The following is a 20,285-nucleotide window of genomic DNA, read 5'->3' as shown; positions in this document are numbered from 1 at the left end:
TAGCCACGCTAGAAGTCAAAGTTTTGCGGTCAAAAAAAGTGGCGTATTCCTGGGGACGAGTAACATGTGCGTCGGTATCGTAAACATTAAATATGAACGAGCTAACGACTCAAACGTTCTGTTTGCTAGCATCCAATCAAGGTAGCGCTAATCCAGCTTGACGTGCAGTACCGCGTTCTTCCTCACGGCGCAACAGGGCCTCACTGTGGCCGTCTTTCTGGACTGTTACGACAAGGACGGACTATTGTTAGCCACGCTAGAAGTCAAAGTTTTGCGGTCAAAAAAAGTGGCGAATTCCTGGGGACGAGTAACATGTGCGTCGGTATCGTAAACATTAAATATGAACGAGCTAACGACTCAAACGTTCTGTTTGCTAGCATCCAATCAAGGTAGCGCTAATCCAGCTTGACGTGCAGTACCGCGTTCTTCCTCACGGCGCAACAGGGCGTCACTGTGGCCGTCTTTCTGGACTGTTACGACAAGGACGGACTATTGTTAGCCACGCTAGAAGTCAAAGTTTTGCGGTCAAAAAAAGTGGCGTATTCCTGGGGACGAGTAACATGTGCGTCGGTATCGTAAACATTAAATATGAACGAGCTAACGACTCAAACGTTCTGTTTGCTAGCATCCAATCAAGGTAGCGCTAATCCAGCTTGACGTGCAGTACCGCGTTCTTCCTCACGGCGCAACAGGGCGTCACTGTGGCCGTCTTTCTGGACTGTTACGACAAGGACGGGCTATTGTTAGCAACGCTAGAAGTCAAAGTTTTGCGGTCAAAAAAAGTGGCGAATTCCTGGGGACGAGTAACATGTGCGTCGATATCCTAAACATTAAATATGAACGAGCTAACGACTCAAACGTTCTGTTTGCTAGCATCCAATCAAGGTAGCGCTAATCCAGCTTGACGTGCAGTACCGCGTTCTTCCTCACGGCGCAACAGGGCGTCACTGTGGCCGTCTTTCTGGACTGTTACGACAAGGACGGACTATTGTTAGCCACGCTAGAAGTCAAAGTTTTGCGGTCAAAAAAAGTGGCGTATTCCTGGGGACGAGTAACATGTGCGTCGGTATCGTAAACATTAAATATGAACGAGCTAACGACTCAAACGTTCTGTTTGCTAGCATCCAATCAAGGTAGCGCTAATCCAGCTTGACGTGCAGTACCGCGTTCTTCCTCACGGCGCAACAGGGCGTCACTGTGGCCGTCTTTCTGGACTGTTACGACAAGGACAGACTATTGTTAGCCACGCTAGAAGTCAAAATTTTGCGGTCAAAAAAAGTGGTGTATTCCTGGGGACGAGTAACATGTGCGTCGGTATCGTAAACATTAAATATGAACGAGCTAACGACTCAAACGTTCTGTTTGCTAGCATCCAATCAAGGTAGCGCTAATCCAGCTTGACGTGCAGTACCGCGTTCTTCCTCACGGCGCAACAGGGCGTCACTGTGGCCGTCTTTCTGGACTGTTACGACAAGGACAGACTATTGTTAGCCACGCTAGAAGTCAAAGTTTTGCGGTCAAAAAAAGTGGCGTATTCCTGGGGACGAGTAACATGTGCGTCGGTATCGTAAACATTAAATATGAACGAGCTAACGACTCAAACGTTCTGTTTGCTAGCATCCAATCAAGGTAGCGCTAATCCAGCTTGACGTGCAGTACCGCGTTCTTCCTCACGGCGCAACAGGGCGTCACTGTGGCCGTCTTTCTGGACTGTTACGACAAGGACGGACTATTGTTAGCCACGCTAGAAGTCAAAGTTTTGCGGTCAAAAAAAGTGGCGTATTCCTGGGGACGAGTAACATGTGCGTCGGTATCGTAAACATTAAATATGAACGAGCTAACGACTCAAACGTTCTGTTTGCTAGCATCCAATCAAGGTAGCGCTAATCCAGCTTGACGTGCAGTACCGCGTTCTTCCTCACGGCGCAACAGGGCGTCACTGTGGCCGTCTTTCTGGACTGTTACGACAAGGACGGACTATTGTTAGCCACGCTAGAAGTCAAAGTTTTGCGGTCAAAAAAAGTGGCGTATTCCTGGGGACGAGTAACATGTGCGTCGGTATCGTAAACATTAAATATGAACGAGCTAACGACTCAAACGTTCTGTTTGCTAGCATCCAATCAAGGTAGCGCTAATCCAGCTTGACGTGCAGTACCGCGTTCTTCCTCACGGCGCAACAGGGCGTCACTGTGGCCGTCTTTCTGGACTGTTACGACAAGGACGGACTATTGTTAGCCACGCTAGAAGTCAAAGTTTTGCTGTCAAAAAAAGTGGCGTATTCCTGGGGACGAGTAACATGTGCGTCGGTATCGTAAACATTAAATATGAACGAGCTAACGACTCAAACGTTCTGTTTGCTAGCATCCAATCAAGGTAGCGCTAATCCAGCTTGACGTGCAGTACCGCGTTCTTCCTCACGGCGCAACAGGGCGTCACTGTGGCCGTCTTTCTGGACTGTTACGACAAGGACGGACTATTGTTAGCCACGCTAGAAGTCAAAGTTTTGCGGTCAAAAAAAGTGGCGTATTCCTGGGGACGAGTAACATGTGCGTCGGTATCGTAAACATTAAATATGAACGAGCTAACGACTCAAACGTTCTGTTTGCTAGCATCCAATCAAGGTAGCGCTAATCCAGCTTGACGTGCAGTACCGCGTTCTTCCTCACGGCGCAACAGGGCGTCACTGTGGCCGTCTTTCTGGACTGTTACGACAAGGACGGACTATTGTTAGCCACGCTAGAAGTCAAAGTTTTGCGGTCAAAAAAAGGGGCGTATTCCTGGGGACGAGTAACATGTGCGTCGGTATCGTAAACATTAAATATGAACGAGCTAACGACTCAAACGTTCTGTTTGCTAGCATCCAATCAAGGTAGCGCTAATCCAGCTTGACGTGCAGTACCGCGTTCTTCCTCACGGCGCAACAGGGCGTCACTGTGGCCGTCTTTCTGGACTGTTACGACAAGGACGGACTATTGTTAGCCACGCTAGAAGTCAAAGTTTTGCGGTCAAAAAAAGTGGCGTATTCCTGGGGACGAGTAACATGTGCGTCGGTATCGTAAACATTAAATATGAACGAGCTAACGACTCAAACGTTCTGTTTGCTAGCATCCAATCAAGGTAGCGCTAATCCAGCTTGACGTGCAGTACCGCGTTCTTCCTCACGGCGCAACAGGGCGTCACTGTGGCCGTCTTTCTGGACTGTTACGACAAGGACGGACTATTGTTAGCCACGCTAGAAGTCAAAGTTTTGCGGTCAAAAAAAGTGGCGTATTCCTGGGGACGAGTAACATGTGCGTCGGTATCGTAAACATTAAATATGAACGAGCTAACGACTCAAACGTTCTGTTTGCTAGCATCCAATCAAGGTAGCGCTAATCCAGCTTGACGTGCAGTACCGCGTTCTTCCTCACGGCGCAACAGGGCGTCACTGTGGCCGTCTTTCTGGACTGTTACGACAAGGACGGACTATTGTTAGCCACGCTAGAAGTCAAAGTTTTGCGGTCAAAAAAAGTGGCGTATTCCTGGGGACGAGAAACATGTGCGTCGGTATCCTAAACATTAAATATGAACGAGCTAACGACTCAAACGTTCTGTTTGCTAGCATCCAATCAAGGTAGCGCTAATCCAGCTTGACGTGCAGTACCGCGTTCTTCCTCACGGCGCAACAGGGCGTCACTGTGGCCGTCTTTCTGGACTGTTACGACAAGGACGGACTATTGTTAGCCACGCTAGAAGTCAAAGTTTTGCGGTCAAAAAAAGTGGCGTATTCCTGGGGACGAGTAACATGTGCGTCGGTATCCTAAACATTAAATATGAACGAGCTAACGACTCAAACGTTCTGTTTGCTAGCATCCAATCAAGGTAGCGCTAATCCAGCTTGACGTGCAGTACCGCGTTCTTCCTCACGGCGCAACAGGGCGTCACTGTGGCCGTCTTTCTGGACTGTTACGACAAGGACGGACTATTGTTAGCCACGCTAGAAGTCAAAGTTTTGCGGTCAAAAAAAGTGGCGTATTCCTGGGGACGAGTAACATGTGCGTCGGTATCCTAAACATTAAATATGAACGAGCTAACGACTCAAACGTTCTGTTTGCTAGCATCCAATCAAGGTAGCGCTAATCCAGCTTGACGTGCAGTACCGCGTTCTTCCTCACGGCGCAACAGGGCGTCACTGTGGCCGTCTTTCTGGACTGTTACGACAAGGACGGACTATTGTTAGCCACGCTAGAAGTCAAAGTTTTGCGGTCAAAAAAAGTGGCGTAAAATGTTAGCATGCTAACGGTAGCATGCTAGCGGTGAGCATGCGTCACCGTATGACTCTAAGGTGTAAAGGCGGCAAAATTGGCTAAAAAAAAAGCTAATGTTTGTTTACTAACTGTTAGCATGTGTCTTGTACCAAGTAATTACTCCAAAGGCGGAAAAAATGCTAAAAAAATATATTAGCATGCTAACAGTTAGCATGTGTCATCAAAGGCGGAAAAAATGCTAAAAAAAATGTAAGCATGCTAACAGTAAGCATGTGTCTTGTACCAAGTAATTACTCTAAAGGCGGAAAAAATGCCCCAAAAAATATTAGCATGCTAACAGTTAGCATGTGTCACCATATGACTCTAAGGTGCAAGGCGGCGAAATTGGCAAAAAAAAAGAAGCTAATGTTTGTTTGCTAACAGTTAGCATGTGTCTTGTACCAAGTAATTACTCTGCGGTTAAAAAATGTTAGCATGCTAATAGTTATCATGTGTCACCATATGACTCTTACGGTGTAAGGCGGCAAAATTGGCTAATAAAAAGCTAATTTTTGTTTACTAACAGTTAGCATATGTCTTGTACCAAGTAATTACCCCAAAGGCGGAAAAAATGCACAAAAAATATATTAGCATGCTAACCGTTAGCATGTGTCATCATATGACTCTTACGGTGTAAGGCGGAAAAAATGCCCCAAAAAAATGTAAGCATGCTAACAGTAAGCATGTGTCTTGTACCAAGTAATTACTCTAAAGGCGGAAAAAATGCCCCAAAAAATATTAGCATGCTAACAGTTAGCATGTGTCACCATATGACTCTAAGGTGTAAGGCGCCGAAATTGGCAAAAAAAAAAAAAAAGCTAATGTTTGTTTGCTAACAGTTAGCATGTGTCTTGTACCAAGTAATTACTCTAAAGGCGGAAAACATGCCCCAACAAATATTAGCATGCTAACAGTTAGCATGTGTCACCATATGACTCTTACGGTGTAAGGCGGCAAAATTGGCTAATAAAAAGCTAATTTTTGTTTGCTAACAGTTAGCATGTGTCTTGTACCACGCAATTACTCTAAAGGCGTAAAAAATGCCCCAACAAATATTAGCATGCTAACAGTTAGCATGTGTCACCATATGACTGTTACGGTGTAAGTCGGCAAAATTGGCTAAAAAAAGCTAATATTTGTTTGCTAACAGTTAGCATGTGTCTTGTACCACGTAATTAATCTAAAGGCGGAAAAAATGCCCCAACAAATATTAGCATGCTAACAATTAGCATGTGTCACCATATGACTCTTACGGTTTAAGGCGGAAAAAATGCCCCAAAATTTGTTAGCATGCTAACAGTAAGCATGTGTCTTGTGCCAAGTTATATGACTCTGAGGTCTAAGGTGGAAAAAATGGCCAAAAAAATATTAGCATGCTACTAGTTAGCATGTATCACCATATGACTATTACGGTGTAAGGCGGAAAAATTGGCTAAAAAAAAGCTCCATTCTTTTTTGCTAACAGTTAGCATGTGTCTTGTACCAAGTAATTACTCTGCTGTCTGAAGCTGAAAAAATGCCCAAAAATATTAGCATGCTAACAGTTAGCATGTGTCACCATATGACTCTTACGGTGTAAGGCGGCAAAATTGGCACAAAAAAAAAAAAAACCTAATGTTTGTTTGCTAAAAGTTAGCATGTGTCTTGTACCACGTAATTACTCTAAAGGCGGAAAAAATGCCCCAACAAATATTAGCATGCTAACAGTTAGCATGTGTCACCATATGACTCTTACGGTGTAAGGCGGAAAAAATGGCTAAAAAAACCTAATATTTGTTTGCTAAGAGTTAGCATGTGTCTTGTACCACGTAATTACTCTAAAGGCGGAAAAAATGCCCCAACAAATATTAGCATGCTAACAATTAGCATGTGTCACCATATGACTCTTGCGGTTTAAGGCGGAAAAAATGCCCAAAAATGTGTTAGCCTGCTAACAGTAAGCATGTGTCTTGTGCCAAGTTATATGACTCTGAGGTCTAAGGCGGAAAAAATGGCCAAAAAAATATTAACATGCTATTAGTTAGCATGTATCACCATATGACTCTTACGGTGTAAGGCGGAAAAATTGGCTAAAAAAAACCTACATTTTTTTTGCTAACAGTTAGCATGTGTCTTGTACCAAGTAATTACTCTGCAGTCTGAGGCTGAAAAAAATCCCCAAAAATATTAGCATGCTAACAGTTAGCATGTGTCACCATATGACTCTTACGGTGTAAGGCGGCAACATTGGCAAAAAAAAAAAAAAGCTAATGTTTGTTTGCTAAAAGTTAGCATGTGTCTTGTACCACGTAATTACTCTAAAGGCGGGAAAAATGCCCCAACAAATATTAGCATGCTAACAGTTAGCATGTGTCACCATATGACTCTTACGGTGTAAGGCGGAAAAAATGGCTAAAAAAAAACTAATATTTGTTTGCTAAGAGTTAGCATGTGTCTTGTACCACGTAATTACTCTAAAGGCGGGAAAAATGCCCCAACAAATATTAGCATGCTAACAGTTAGCATGTGTCACCATATGACTCTTACGGTGTAAGGCAGCAAAATTGGCTAAAAAAAAGCTAATATTTGTTTGCTAACAGTTAGCATGTGTCTTGTACCACGTAATTACTCTAAAGGCGGGAAAAAATGCCCCAACAAATATTAGCATGCTAACAATTAGCATGTGTCACCATATGACTCTTACGGTTTAAGGCGGAAAAAATGCCCCAAAATTTGTTAGCATGCTAACAGTAAGCATGTGTCTTGTGCCAAGTTATATGACTCTGAGGTCTAAGGTGGAAAAAATGCCCAAAAAAATATTAGCATGCTAACAGTTAGCATGTGTCACCATATGACTCTTACGGTGTAAGGCGGCAAAATTGGCACAAAAAAAAAACAACCTAATGTTTGTTTGCTAAAAGTTAGCATGTGTCTTGTACCACGTAATTACTCTAAAAGCGTAAAAAATGCCCCAACAAATATTAGCATGCTAACAGTTAGCATGTGTCACCATATGACTCTTACGGTGTAAGGCGGAAAAAATGGCTAAAAAAAACTAATATTTGTTTGCTAAGAGTTAGCATGTGTCTTGTACCACGTAATTACTCTAAAGGCGGAAAAAATGCCCCAACAAATATTAGCATGCTAACAATTAGCATGTGTCACCATATGACTCTTGCGGTTTAAGGCGGAAAAAATGCCCAAAAATGTGTTAGCCTGCTAACAGTAAGCATGTGTCTTGCGCCAAGTTATATGACACTGAGGTCTAAGGCGGAAAAAATGGCCAAAAAAATATTAGCCTGCTATTAGTTAGCATGTATCACCATATGACTCTTACAGTGTAAGGCGGAAAAATTGGCTAAAAAAAAGCTACATTTTTTTTTGCTAACAGTTAGCATGTGTCTTGTACCAAGTAATTACTCTGCAGTCTGAGGCTGAAAAAAATCCCCAAAAATATTAGCATGCTAACAGTTAGCATGTGTCACCATATGACTCTTACGGTGTAAGGCGGCAAAATTGGCAAAAAAAAAGGAAGAAAAAGCTAATGTTTGTTTGCTAACAGTTAGCCTGTGTCTTGTACCACGTAATTACTCTAAAGGCGGGAAAAAATGCCCCAAAAAATATTAGCATGCTAACAGTTAGCATGTGTCTGAGGTATTATTGCAATTTAATCCTTAAATAAAATAGTGAACATACTAGTCAACTTGTCTTTTAGTAGTAAGTAAACAAACAAAGACTCCTAATTAGTCTATGCAGTAACATATTGTGTCATTTATACACTTATTATTTTCTACACATTATGAGGGACAAACTGTAAAAAATGGATTATTAATCCTCTTGTTCATTTATTAATGTCTGCTTATTTTCTGTTTCAGCATTCTCTATCTACACTTCTGTTAAAATGTGATAATCACTTATTCTTCTCTTCTTTGATACTTGACATTAGTTTTGGATGATACCACACATTTAGGTATCGATCCGATACCAAGTAGTTACAGGATCATACATTGGTCATATTCTAAGTCCTCATGTGTACAGGGATGTATTTTTATTTAAAAATATAATGTTTTTTGTTTTTTTTTTAATGAAAAAAGATTTTGTAATGATAAAAAATATCGATGTAATCATAGTGAGTATCGACTCGATACGCTCCTGTACTTGGTATCATTACAGTGGATGTCAGGTGTGGATCCACCCATGGCGTTTGTTTACATTGTGACGGCGGTGAGCTATTGTATCCTCCTACGGTGTGTAGTGAAGCATGTTTAGCTATTCCTCGTCCTCCAGTGATAATGATACTTGTAAGAAACCTACCAACACTGCGGACTGCGGATGGACATTAGCCGCTAGCTAGCTAGCCATGTCTTAAAGGAGTTCTTCCTGAGGGTGTTTCAGTGTTAACACTTTTGAATAATGTAAAGCTTTAATAAATGTTACACTTTTAATAAATGTTACACTTTTGAATAATGTAAAAATTTGGAAAAATTTAACACTTTTGAATAATGTAAAAACATTCAATAATATAACACTTTTGAATAATGTAACAATTTTGAATAATGTTACACTTGATTAATGTAACACTTTTGAATAATGTAAGCCTTTTGAATAATGTTACACTTGACTAATGTAACACTTCTGAATATTTCAACACTTTTAAATAATAGAACAATTCTGAATAATGCAATAATTTCAAATAATATAACAATTTCAAATAATGTTACACTTGATTAATGTAACACTTTTGAATAATGTAAAAATTTGGGAAAATGTAACACTTTTGAATAATGTAACACTTTTGAATAATGTAAAAACATTCAATAATGTAACACTTTTGAATAATGTAAAAACATTCAATAATGTAACAATTTTGAATAATGTAACAATTTTGAATAATGTTACACTTTTGAATAATGTAACACTTTTGAATAATGTAAAAACATTCAATAATGTAACACTTTTGAATAATGTGAAAACATTCAATAATGTAAAACTTTGGAAAAATGTAACACTTTTGAATAATGTAACACTTTTGAATAATGTAAAAACATTCAATAATGTAACACTTTTGAATAATGTGAAAACATTCAATAATGTAAAACTTTGGAAAAATGTAACACTTTTGAATAATGTAACACTTTTGAATAATGTAAAAACATTCAATAATGTAACACTTTTGAATAATGTGAAAACATTCAATAATGTAACACTTTTGAATAATGTAACAATTTTGAATAATGTTACACTTGATTAATGTAACACTTTTGAATAATGTAAAAATTTGGAAAAATGTAACACTTTTGAATAATGTAACACTTTTGAATAATGTAAAAACATTCAATAATGTAACACTTTTGAATAATGTGAAAACATTCAATAATGTAACAATTTTGAATAATGTGAAAACATTCAATAATGTAACAATTTTGAATAATGTTACACTTGATTAATGTAACACTTTTGAATAATGTAAAAATTTGGGAAAATGTAACACTTTTGAATAATGTAAAAACATTCAATAATGTAACACTTTTGAATAATGTAACAATTTTGAATAATGTTACACTTGATTAATGTAACACTTTTGAATAATGTAAACATTTGGAAAAATGTAACACTTTTGAATAATGTAAAAATTTGGAAAAATGTAACACTTTTGAATAATGTAACACTTTTGAATAATGTAAAAACATTCAATAATGTAACACTTTTGAACACACCTTTATCTTTACTTTTTACACCAAAATGCGTCCATTCTCCCTTTTCTGTCTACACACTGTGTCTGCTTGTAAGTACTCTGTGTGTGTGCGCTGCCCAACATGCTCCTCGGCTCGTAAAACCACGATGGTGGGGTGGGGGACCGGTAATTTTTAGTACCGAATATGATTCATCAGTATCGCAGTACTATACTAGTACCGGTATACAGTACAACCCTAATTCAGGGTTAGTATTTGAGTAGGCCCCGGGCCCCTGTGTAGTGGAAAAGATCAAGAAGGTTCTCTGGACGAGATTCAGAAATGTGGTAATAAAACAAAAACAAGAGCTTATTTTTTTAAATGTTTCAATATAAAAATGCTTTATTTTCGATTAATATTTACTAACACACACAAAAGTACCGGTACCGGGACTCGATTTAAATGTGAGCGGTACCCATCCCTAGGTTGAGACCTCATTGTGTTTTGAATGTTCTGAATAAGTACGTTATAAGTAAGACTGCTGGTTGGTGTTGGAATTTTTCAAATCGAAGTAGCAACATTTTTAATTGAGAAAATGGTATTACGGAATTCCTGGAATTTCGGGAAGAGCGGGAATTTTTTGGGGAAAATGTAAAACATTTTGAATGTTCTGAATAAGTACGCTATAAGTAAGACTGCTGGTTGGTGTTGGAATTTTTCAAATCGAAGTAGCAACATTTTTAATTGACAAAATGGTATTACAGAATTCCTGGAATTTCATGAAAAGCGGGAATTTTGGGGGGAAAATGCGAAACATTTTGAATGTTCTGAATAAGTACGTTATAAGTAAGACTGCTGGTTGGTGTTGGAATTTTTCAAATCGAAGTAGCAACATTTTTAATAGAGAAAATGGTATTATGGAATTCCTGGAATTTCGGAAAGAGCGGGAATTTTTGGGGGGAAATGCGAAACATTTTTCAATGTTCTGAATAAGTACGTTTTAAGTGAGACTGCTGGTTGGTGTTGGAATTTTTCAAATTGAAGTAGCAACATTTTTAATTGAGAAAATGGTATTACGGAATTCTTGGAATTTCGGGAAGAGCGGGAATTTTTTGGGGAAAATGCGAAACATTTTTGAATGTTCTGAATAAGTACGTTTTAAGTGAGACTGCTGGTTGGTGTTGGAATTTTTCAAATTGAAGTAGCAACATTTTTAATTGAGAAAATGGTATTACGGAATTCCTGGAATTTCGGGAAGAGCGGGAATTTTTTGGGGAAAATGCGAAACATTTTGAATGTTCTGAATAAGTACGTTTTAAGTAAGACTGCTGGTTGGTGTTGGAATTTTTCAAATTGAAGTAGCAACATTTTTAATTGACAAAATGGTATTACAGAATTCCTGGAATTTCGTGAAAAGCGGGAATTTTTGGGGTAAAATGCGAAACATTTTGAATGTTCTGAATAAGTACGCTATAAGTAAGACTGCTGGTTGGTGTTGGAATTTTTCGAATCGAAGTAGCAACATTTTTAATTGAGAAAATGGTATTACGGAATTCCTGGAATTTCGGGAAGAGCGGGAATTTTTGGGGGGAAATGCAAAACATTTTGAATGTTCTGAATAAGTACGCTATAAGTAAGACTGCTGGTTGATGTTGGAATTTTTCGAATCGAAATAGCAACATTTTTAATTGAGAAAATGGTATTACGGAATTCCTGGAATTTCGGGAAGAGCGGGAATTTTTTGGGGAAAATGCGAAACATTTTGAATGTTCTGAATAAGTACGTTTTAAGTAAGACTGCTGGTTGGTGTTGGAATTTTTCAAATCGAAGTAGCAACATTTTTAATTGAGAAAATGGTATTACGGAATTCCTGGAATTTCGGGAAGAGCGGGAATTTTTTGGGGAAAATGCGAAACATTTTGAATGTTCTGAATAAGTACGCTATAAGTGAGACTGCTGGTTGGTGTTGGAATTTTTCAAATCGAAGTAGCAACATTTTTAATTGAGAAAATGGTATTACGGAATTCCTGGAATTTCGGGAAGAGCGGGATTTTTTGGGGGGAAAATGCGAAACATTTTGAATGTTCTGAATAAGTACGTTAAAAGTGAGACTGCTGGTTGGTGTTGGAATTTTTCAAATCGAAGTAGCAACATTTTTAATTGACAAAATGGTATTACAGAATTCCTGGAATTTCGTGAAAAGCGGGAATTTTGGGGGGAAAATGCGAAACATTTTGAATGTTCTGAATAAGTACGCTATAAGTAAGACTGCTGGTTGGTGTTGGAATTTTTCAAATCGAAGTAGCAACATTTTTAATTGAGAAAATGGTATTACGGAATTCCTGGAATTTCGTGAAGAGCGGGAATTTTTTGGGGAAAATGCGAAACATTTTGAATGTTCTCAATAAGTACGTTATAAGTAAGACTGCTGGTTGGTGTTGGAATTTTTCAAATCGAAGTAGCAACATTTTTAATTGAGAAAATGGTATTACGGAATTCCTGGAATTTCGGGAAGAGCGGGAATTTTTTGGGGAAAATGCGAAACATTTTGAATGTTCTGAATAAGTACGTTATAAGTGAGACTGCTGGTTGGTGTTGGAATTTTTCAAATCGAAGTAGCAACATTTTTAATTGAGAAAATGTTATTACGGAATTCCTGGAATTTCGGGAAGAGCGGGATTTTTTTGGGGAAAATGCGAAACATTTTGAATGTTCTGAATAAGTACGTTATAAGTGAGACTGCTGGTTGGTGTTGGAATTTTTCAAATCGAAGTAGCAACATTTTTAATTGAGAAAATGTTATTACGGAATTCCTGGAATTTCGGGAAGAGCGGGATTTTTTTTGGGAAAATGCGAAACATTTTGAATGTTCTGAATAAGTACGTTTTAAGTATGACTGCTGGTTGGTGTTGGAATTTTTCAAATCGAAGTAGCAACATTTTTAATTGAGAAAATGGTATTACGGAATTCCTGGAATTTCGGGAAGAGCGGGAATTTTTTGGGGAAAATGCGAAACATTTTGAATGTTCTGAATAAGTACGTTTTATGTAAGACTGCTGGTTGGTGTTGGAATTTTTCAAATCGAAGTAGCAACATTTTTAATTGACAAAATGGTATTACAGAATTCCTGGAATTTCGTGAAAAGCGGGAATTTTGGGGGGAAAATGCGAAACATTTTGAATGTTCTGAATAAGTACGCTATAAGTAAGACTGCTGGTTGGTGTTGGAATTTTTCAAATCGAAGTAGCAACATTTTTAATTGAGAAAATGGTATTACGGAATTCCTGGAATTTCGTGAAGAGCGGGAATTTTTTGGGGAAAATGCGAAACATTTTGAATGTTCTCAATAAGTACGTTATAAGTAAGACTGCTGGTTGGTGTTGGAATTTTTCAAATCGAAGTAGCAACATTTTTAATTGAGAAAATGGTATTACGGAATTCCTGGAATTTCGGGAAGAGCGGGAATTTTTTGGGGAAAATGCGAAACATTTTGAATGTTCTGAATAAGTACGTTATAAGTGAGACTGCTGGTTGGTGTTGGAATTTTTCAAATCGAAGTAGCAACATTTTTAATTGAGAAAATGTTATTACGGAATTCCTGGAATTTCGGGAAGAGCGGGATTTTTTTGGGGAAAATGCGAAACATTTTGAATGTTCTGAATAAGTACGTTTTAAGTATGACTGCTGGTTGGTGTTGGAATTTTTCAAATCGAAGTAGCAACATTTTTAATTGAGAAAATGGTATTACGGAATTCCTGGAATTTCGGGAAGAGCGGGAATTTTTTGGGGAAAATGCGAAACATTTTGAATGTTCTGAATAAGTACGTTTTATGTAAGACTGCTGGTTGGTGTTGGAATTTTTCAAATCGAAGTAGCAACATTTTTAATTGAGAAAATGGTATTACGGAATTCTTGGAATTTCGGGAAGAGCGGGAATTTTTTGGGGAAAATGCGAAACATTTTGAATGTTCTGAATAAGTACGTTTTATGTAAGACTGCTGGTTGGTGTTGGAATTTTTCAAATCGAAGTAGCAACATTTTTAATTGAGAAAATGGTATTACGGAATTCCTGGAATTTCGGGACTTTTTTGGGGAAAATGCGAAACATTTTGAATGTTCTGAATAAGTACGTTTTAAGTAAGACTGCTGGTTGGTGTTGGAATTTTTCAAATCGAAGTAGCAACATTTTTAATTGAGAAAATGGTATTACGGAATTCCTGGAAGAGCGGGAATTTTTTGGGGAAAATGCGAAACATTTTGAATGTTCTGAATAAGTACGTTTTAAGTAAGACTGCTGGTTGGTGTTGGAATTTTTCAAATCGAAGTAGCAACATTTTTAATTGAGAAAATGGTATTACGGAATTCCTGGAATTTCGGGAAGAGCGGGAATTTTTTGGGGAAAATGCGAAACATTTTGAATGTTCTGAATAAGTACGCTATAAGTAAGACTGCTGGTTGATGTTGGAATTTTTCGAATCGAAGTAGCAACATTTTTAATTGAGAAAATGGTATTACGGAATTCCTGGAATTTCGGGAATTTTTTGGGGAAAATGCGAAACATTTTGAATGTTCTGAATAAGTACGTTATAAGTAAGACTGCTGGTTGGTGTTGGAATTTTTCAAATCGAAGTAGCAACATTTTTAATTGAGAAAATGGTATTACGGAATTCCTGGAATTTCGGGAAGAGCGGGAATTTTTGGGGGAAAATGCGAAACATTTTGAATGTTCTGAATAAGTACGCTATAAGTAAGACTGCTGGTTGATGTTGGAATTTTTCGAATCGAAGTAGCAACATTTTTAATTGAGAAAATGGTATTACGGAATTCCTGGAATTTCGGGAAGAGCGGGATTTTTTTGGGGAAAATGTGAAACATTTTGAATGTTCTGAATAAGTACGTCATAAGTGAGACTGCTGGTTGGTGTTGGAATTTTTCAAATCGAAGTAGCAACATTTTTAATTGAGAAAATGGTATTACGGAATTCCTGGAATTTCGGGAATTTTTTGGGGAAAATGCGAAACATTTTGAATGTTCTGAATAAGTACGTTTTATGTAAGACTGCTGGTTGGTGTTGGAATTTTTCAAATTGAAGTAGCAACATTTTTAATTGAGAAAATCTTATTACGGAATTCCTGGAATTTCGGGAAGAGCGGGAATTTTTTGGGGAAAATGCGAAAAATTTTGAATGTTCTGAATAAGTACGCTATAAGTAAGACTGCTGGTTGATGTTGGAATTTTTAGAATCGAAGTAGCAACATTTTTAATTGAGAAAATGGTATTACGGAATTCCTGGAATTTCGGGAAGAGCGGGAATTTTTGGGGGAAAATGCGAAACATTTTGAATGTTCTGAATAAGTACGTTATAAGTGAGACTGCTGGTTGGTGTTGGAATTTTTTTTAAATTGAAGTAGCAACATTTTTAATTGAGAAAATGGTATTACGGAATTCCTGGAATTTCGGGAATTTTTGGGGGAAAATGCGAAACATTTTGAATGTTCTGAATAAGTACGTTTTAAGTGAGACTGCTGGTTGGTGTTGGAATTTTTCAAATCGAAGTAGCAACATTTTTAATTGAGAAAATGGTATTACGGAATTCCTGGAATTTCGGGAAGAGCGGGAATTTTTTTGGGGAAAATGCGAAACATTTTCCTGCGATGAGGTGGCGACTTGTCCAGGGTGTACTCCGCCTTCCGCCCGATTGTAGCTGAGATAGGCTCCAGCGCCCCCCGCGACCCTGAAGGGAATAAGCGGTAGAAAATGGATGGATGGATGTGTAGCACCGCCCCCTGTTGGTTCCCCCCAGTACTGCAGCGTCATTGTGAGACCGACAGTCTCCGGTTTCAGTTACCTGGCAAGTGGGCAAACAAAACCTCGGTCACACAACCCCCCCCCTGAGGAAACCTCCGAGGCGTCACCGGATCCGGCCCACTCACCTGTAGGGGCGCCTCGGTCTCCGCCAGGGCTCTCTCCAGCCGGCGCTTGGCATCGGCGAGCGCGGCGGTCTCGCCGATTTGATGAATAAGTACGTTATAAGTGAGACTGTTGGTTGGTGTTGGAATTTTTCAAATTGAAGTAGCAACATTTTTAATTGAGAAAATGGTATTACGGAATTCCTGGAATTTCGGGAAAAGCGGGAATTATTTGGGGAAAATGCGAAACATTTTGAATGTTCTGAATAAGTACGTTTTAAGTAAGACTGCTGATTGGTGTTGGAATTTTTCAAATCGAAGTAGCAACATTTTTAATTGAGAAAATGTTATTACGGAATTCCTGGAATTTCGGGAAGAGCGGAAATTTTTGGGGGAAAATGCTAAACATTTTGAATGTTCTTAATAAGTACATTATAAGTAAGACTGCTGGTTGTTGTTGGAATTTTTCAAATCGAAGTAGCAACATTTTTAATTGAGAAAATGGTATTACGGAATTCCTGGAATTTCGTGAAAAGTGGGAATTTTTTGGGGAAAATGCGAAACATTTTGAATGTTCTGAATAAGTACGCTATAAGTAAGACTGCTGGTTGATGTTGGAATTTTTCGAATCGAAGTAGCAACATTTTTAATTGAGAAAATGGTATTACGGAATTCCTGGAATTTCGGGAAGAGCGGGAATTTTTGGGGGAAAATGCGAAACATTTTGAATGTTCTGAATAAGTACGTTATAAGTGAGACTGCTGGTTGGTGTTGGAATTTTTCAAATTGAAGTAGCAACATTTTTAATTGAGAAAATGGTATTACGGAATTCCTGGAATTTCGGGAATTTTTTGGGGAAAATGCGAAACATTTTGAATGTTCTGAATAAGTACGTTTTAAGTAAGACTGCTGGTTGGTGTTGGAATTTTTCAAATCGAAGTAGCAACATTTTTAATTGAGAAAATGGTATTACGGAATTCCTGGAATTTCGGGAAGAGCGGGAATTTTTTGGGGGAAAATGCGAAACATTTTGAATGTTCTGAATAAGTACGTTATAAGTAAGACTGTTGGTGTTGGAATTTTTCAAATCGAAGTAGCAACATTTTTAATTGAGAAAATGGTATTACGGAATTCCTGGAATTTCGGGAATTTTTTGGGGAAAATGCGAAACATTTTGAATGTTCTGAATAAGTACGTTTTAAGTAAGACTGCTGGTTGGTGTTGGAATTTTTCAAATCGAAGTAGCAACATTTTTAATTGAGAAAATGGTATTACGGAATTCCTGGAATTTCGGGAAGAGCGGGAATTTTTGGGGGGAAATGCGAAACATTTTGAATGTTCTGAATAAGTACGTTATAAGTAAGACTGCTGGTTGGTGTTGGAATTTTTCAAATTGAAGTAGCAACATTTTTAATTGAGAAAATGGTATTACGGAATTCCTGGAATTTCGGGACTTTTTTGGGGAAAATGCGAAACATTTTGAATGTTCTGAATAAGTACGTTTTAAGTAAGACTGCTGGTTGGTGTTGGAATTTTTCAAATCGAAGTAGCAACATTTTTAATTGAGAAAATGGTATTACGGAATTCCTGGAATTTCGGGAATTTTTTGGGGAAAATGCGCAACATTTTGAATGTTCTGAATAAGTACGTTTTAAGTAAGACTGCTGGTTGGTGTTGGAATTTTTCAAATCGAAGTAGCAACATTTTTAATTGAGAAAATGGTATTACGGAATTCCTGGAATTTCGGGAAGAGCGGGACTTTTTTGGGGAAAATGCGAAACATTTTGAATGTTCTGAATAAGTACGCTATAAGTAAGACTGCTGGTTGATGTTGGAATTTTTCGAATCGAAGTAGCAACATTTTTAATTGAGAAAATGGTATTACGGAATTCCTGGAATTTCGGGAAGAGCGGGAATTTTTTGGGGAAAATGTGAAACATTTTGAATGTTCTGAATAAGTACGTCATAAGTGAGACTGCTGGTTGGTGTTGGAATTTTTCAAATTGAAGTAGCAACATTTTTAATTGAGAAAATGGTATTACGGAATTCCTGGAATTTCGGGAATTTTTTGGGGAAAATGCGAAACATTTTGAATGTTCTGAATAAGTACGTTTTAAGTAAGACTGCTGGTTGGTGTTGGAATTTTTCAAATCGAAGTAGCAACATTTTTAATTGAGAAAATGGTATTACGGAATTCCTGGAATTTCGGGAAGAGCGGGAATTTTTTGGGGGAAAATGCGAAACATTTTGAATGTTCTGAATAAGTACGTTATAAGTGAGACTGCTGGTTGGTGTTGGAATTTTTCAAATTGAAGTAGCAACATTTTTAATTGAGAAAATGGTATTACGGAATTCCTGGAATTTCGGGAAGAGCGGGAATTTTGGGGGGAAAATGCGAAACATTTTGAATGTTCTGAATAAGTACGTTATAAGTGAGACTGTTGGTTGGTGTTGGAATTTTTCAAATTGAAGTAGCAACATTTTTAATTGAGAAAATGGTATTACGGAATTCCTGGAATTTCGGGAAAAGCTGGAATTTTTTCGGGAAAATGCGAAACATTTTGAATGTTCTGAATAAGTACGTTATAAGTAAGACTGCTGGTTGATGTTGGAATTTTTCAAATCGAAGTAGCAACATTTTTAATTGAGAAAATGGTATTACGGAATTCCTGGAATTTCGGGAAGAGCGGGAATTTTTTGGGGAAAATGCGAAACATTTTGAATGTTCTGAATAAGTACGTTTTATGTAAGACTGCTGGTTGGTGTTGGAATTTTTCAAATCGAAGTAGCAACATTTTTAATTGAGAAAATGGTATTACGGAATTCCTGGAATTTCGGGAAGAGCGTGAATTTTTGGGGGAAAATGCGAAACATTTTGAATGTTCTGAATAAGTACGCTATAAGTAAGACTGCTGGTTGATGTTGGAATTTTTCGAATCGAAGTAGCAACATTTTTAATTGAGAAAATGGTATTACGGAATTCCTGGAATTTCGGGAAGAGCGGGAATTTTTTGGGGGAAAATGCGAAACATTTTCCTGCGATGAGGTGGCGACTTGTCCAGGGTGTACCCCGCCTTCCGCCCGATTGTAGCTGAGATAGGCTCCAGCGCCCCCCGCGACCCTGAAGGGAATAAGCGGTAGAAAATGGATGGATGGATGTGTAGCACCGCCCCCTGTTGGTTCCCCCCAGTAGTGCAGCGTCATTGTGAGACCGACAGTCTCCGGTTTCAGTTACCTGGCAAGTGGGCAAACAAAACCTCGGTCACACGACCCCCCCCTGAGGAAACCTCCGAGGCGTCACCGGATCCGGCCCACTCACCTGTAGGGGCGCCTCGGTCTCCGCCAGGGCTCTCTCCAGCCGGCGCTTGGCCTCTGCGAGCGCGGCGGTCTCGGTCACGGCGTTGTCCACCTCGTGGCTCAGCTCGGACCTCCAGAAGACGATGTCGCCCAGGCGCTCGCCGATGTCCTTGCTGCTGGTCTCCTGCGTGCGGCGGGTCAGCTGCTCCTTGTCCTGGATCAGCCTCAGCGTGTCCCGCCGGAGTCTCTCGGCGCTGTTGCGGCTGGCCTCCGACTGGCGGAAGTAGGTCTGGTTGGACCTGAACCAGTCGTCGGGCGTGTAGCGGGCGCTCCTGGCCGAGAGGTCCAGGCCGGGGACGGCGGCGCCGCTGCCGGCGGTCTTGTAGTAGCTGGCGCTCCTCCACTGGTTGGCGCTGTGGTTGGCGTGGCGGTAGCTGGACGCGGTGGTGGAGATGGGCGGCAGGAAGTGTCCGGTCTTGGGTCGAGCGTAGGAGGCCGTCAGCTCCATGTCTCCCTCAGGACTTGGTGGTGAGTCCGTGTTGCTCACCTGCCCGCGAGCCAAGAAGGTGACTGGACTCATGCATAATAAATACCCACAAGTCTGCCAGCCAATGGCAGCGCTCCATCGCCTCAGTCCAAGACTTCTGTTGACACGAGCGCCGGTTGCCGCGGGCAACCGCTGGCTGCTGCCTTCACTGTCCCGGCAAAACAAAGACGTCAACAATATTTGTACTGTAACTATGTGAGTGCACAGCAGGTGTGTTCTTGCATCATCGTGCGCTCTGCCCGGGTGCCCTTGGGCACACTTTTACAACAGACAGCTAATTATTCAATAACATGAGAAAAAGTAGAGGTGCACAAAAACAACGATTCTTATCCGAATCATGATTCTTATTTCTTTCGATTCTTGAGTCATATTTTTCCAGAATCTTTTTTTTTATTTTTTGGAAAATCTGTTTTATTTTAGGCCATCTCCATGGTTACTGGCCTAATGTTTAGGGGTGTGAATCTTTGGGCACTCAACGTTTTGATCCGATTGCGATTCCTGGAGTGACGATTCGATTCAGAATCGTGATTCTTATTTTTTCCCGATTCTTGATTCCTATTTTTCTAAAATCTTCTTCTTCTTTTTTATTGTTTTT

At 39.3% G+C, this 20,285-nt stretch overlaps 1 protein-coding gene across 1 annotated transcript in view; it reads right to left on the bottom strand.

Moving 5' to 3' along the window:
* Positions 1-20,034, bottom strand: part of tekt3 (tektin 3) — a 29,049-nt gene extending 9,015 nt beyond the window's left edge. Inside the window, exon 1 of the mRNA XM_061931866.2 lies at positions 19,166-20,034. Within this exon, the coding sequence (XP_061787850.1) occupies positions 19,166-19,723 (558 nt within the window). The 5' untranslated portion in view covers positions 19,724-20,034. The remainder of the gene's footprint in view (positions 1-19,165) is intronic.
* Between the last annotated feature and the right edge of the window lie 251 nt (positions 20,035-20,285).

Source organism: Nerophis lumbriciformis, linkage group LG39 (genome assembly GCF_033978685.3).
Source record: "Nerophis lumbriciformis linkage group LG39, RoL_Nlum_v2.1, whole genome shotgun sequence".
NCBI classification, from domain to species: Eukaryota; Metazoa; Chordata; class Actinopteri; order Syngnathiformes; family Syngnathidae; genus Nerophis; species Nerophis lumbriciformis.
The sequence above is the reverse complement of the archived record's forward strand: the minus strand, read 5'-3'. Positions and strand labels throughout refer to the sequence as shown.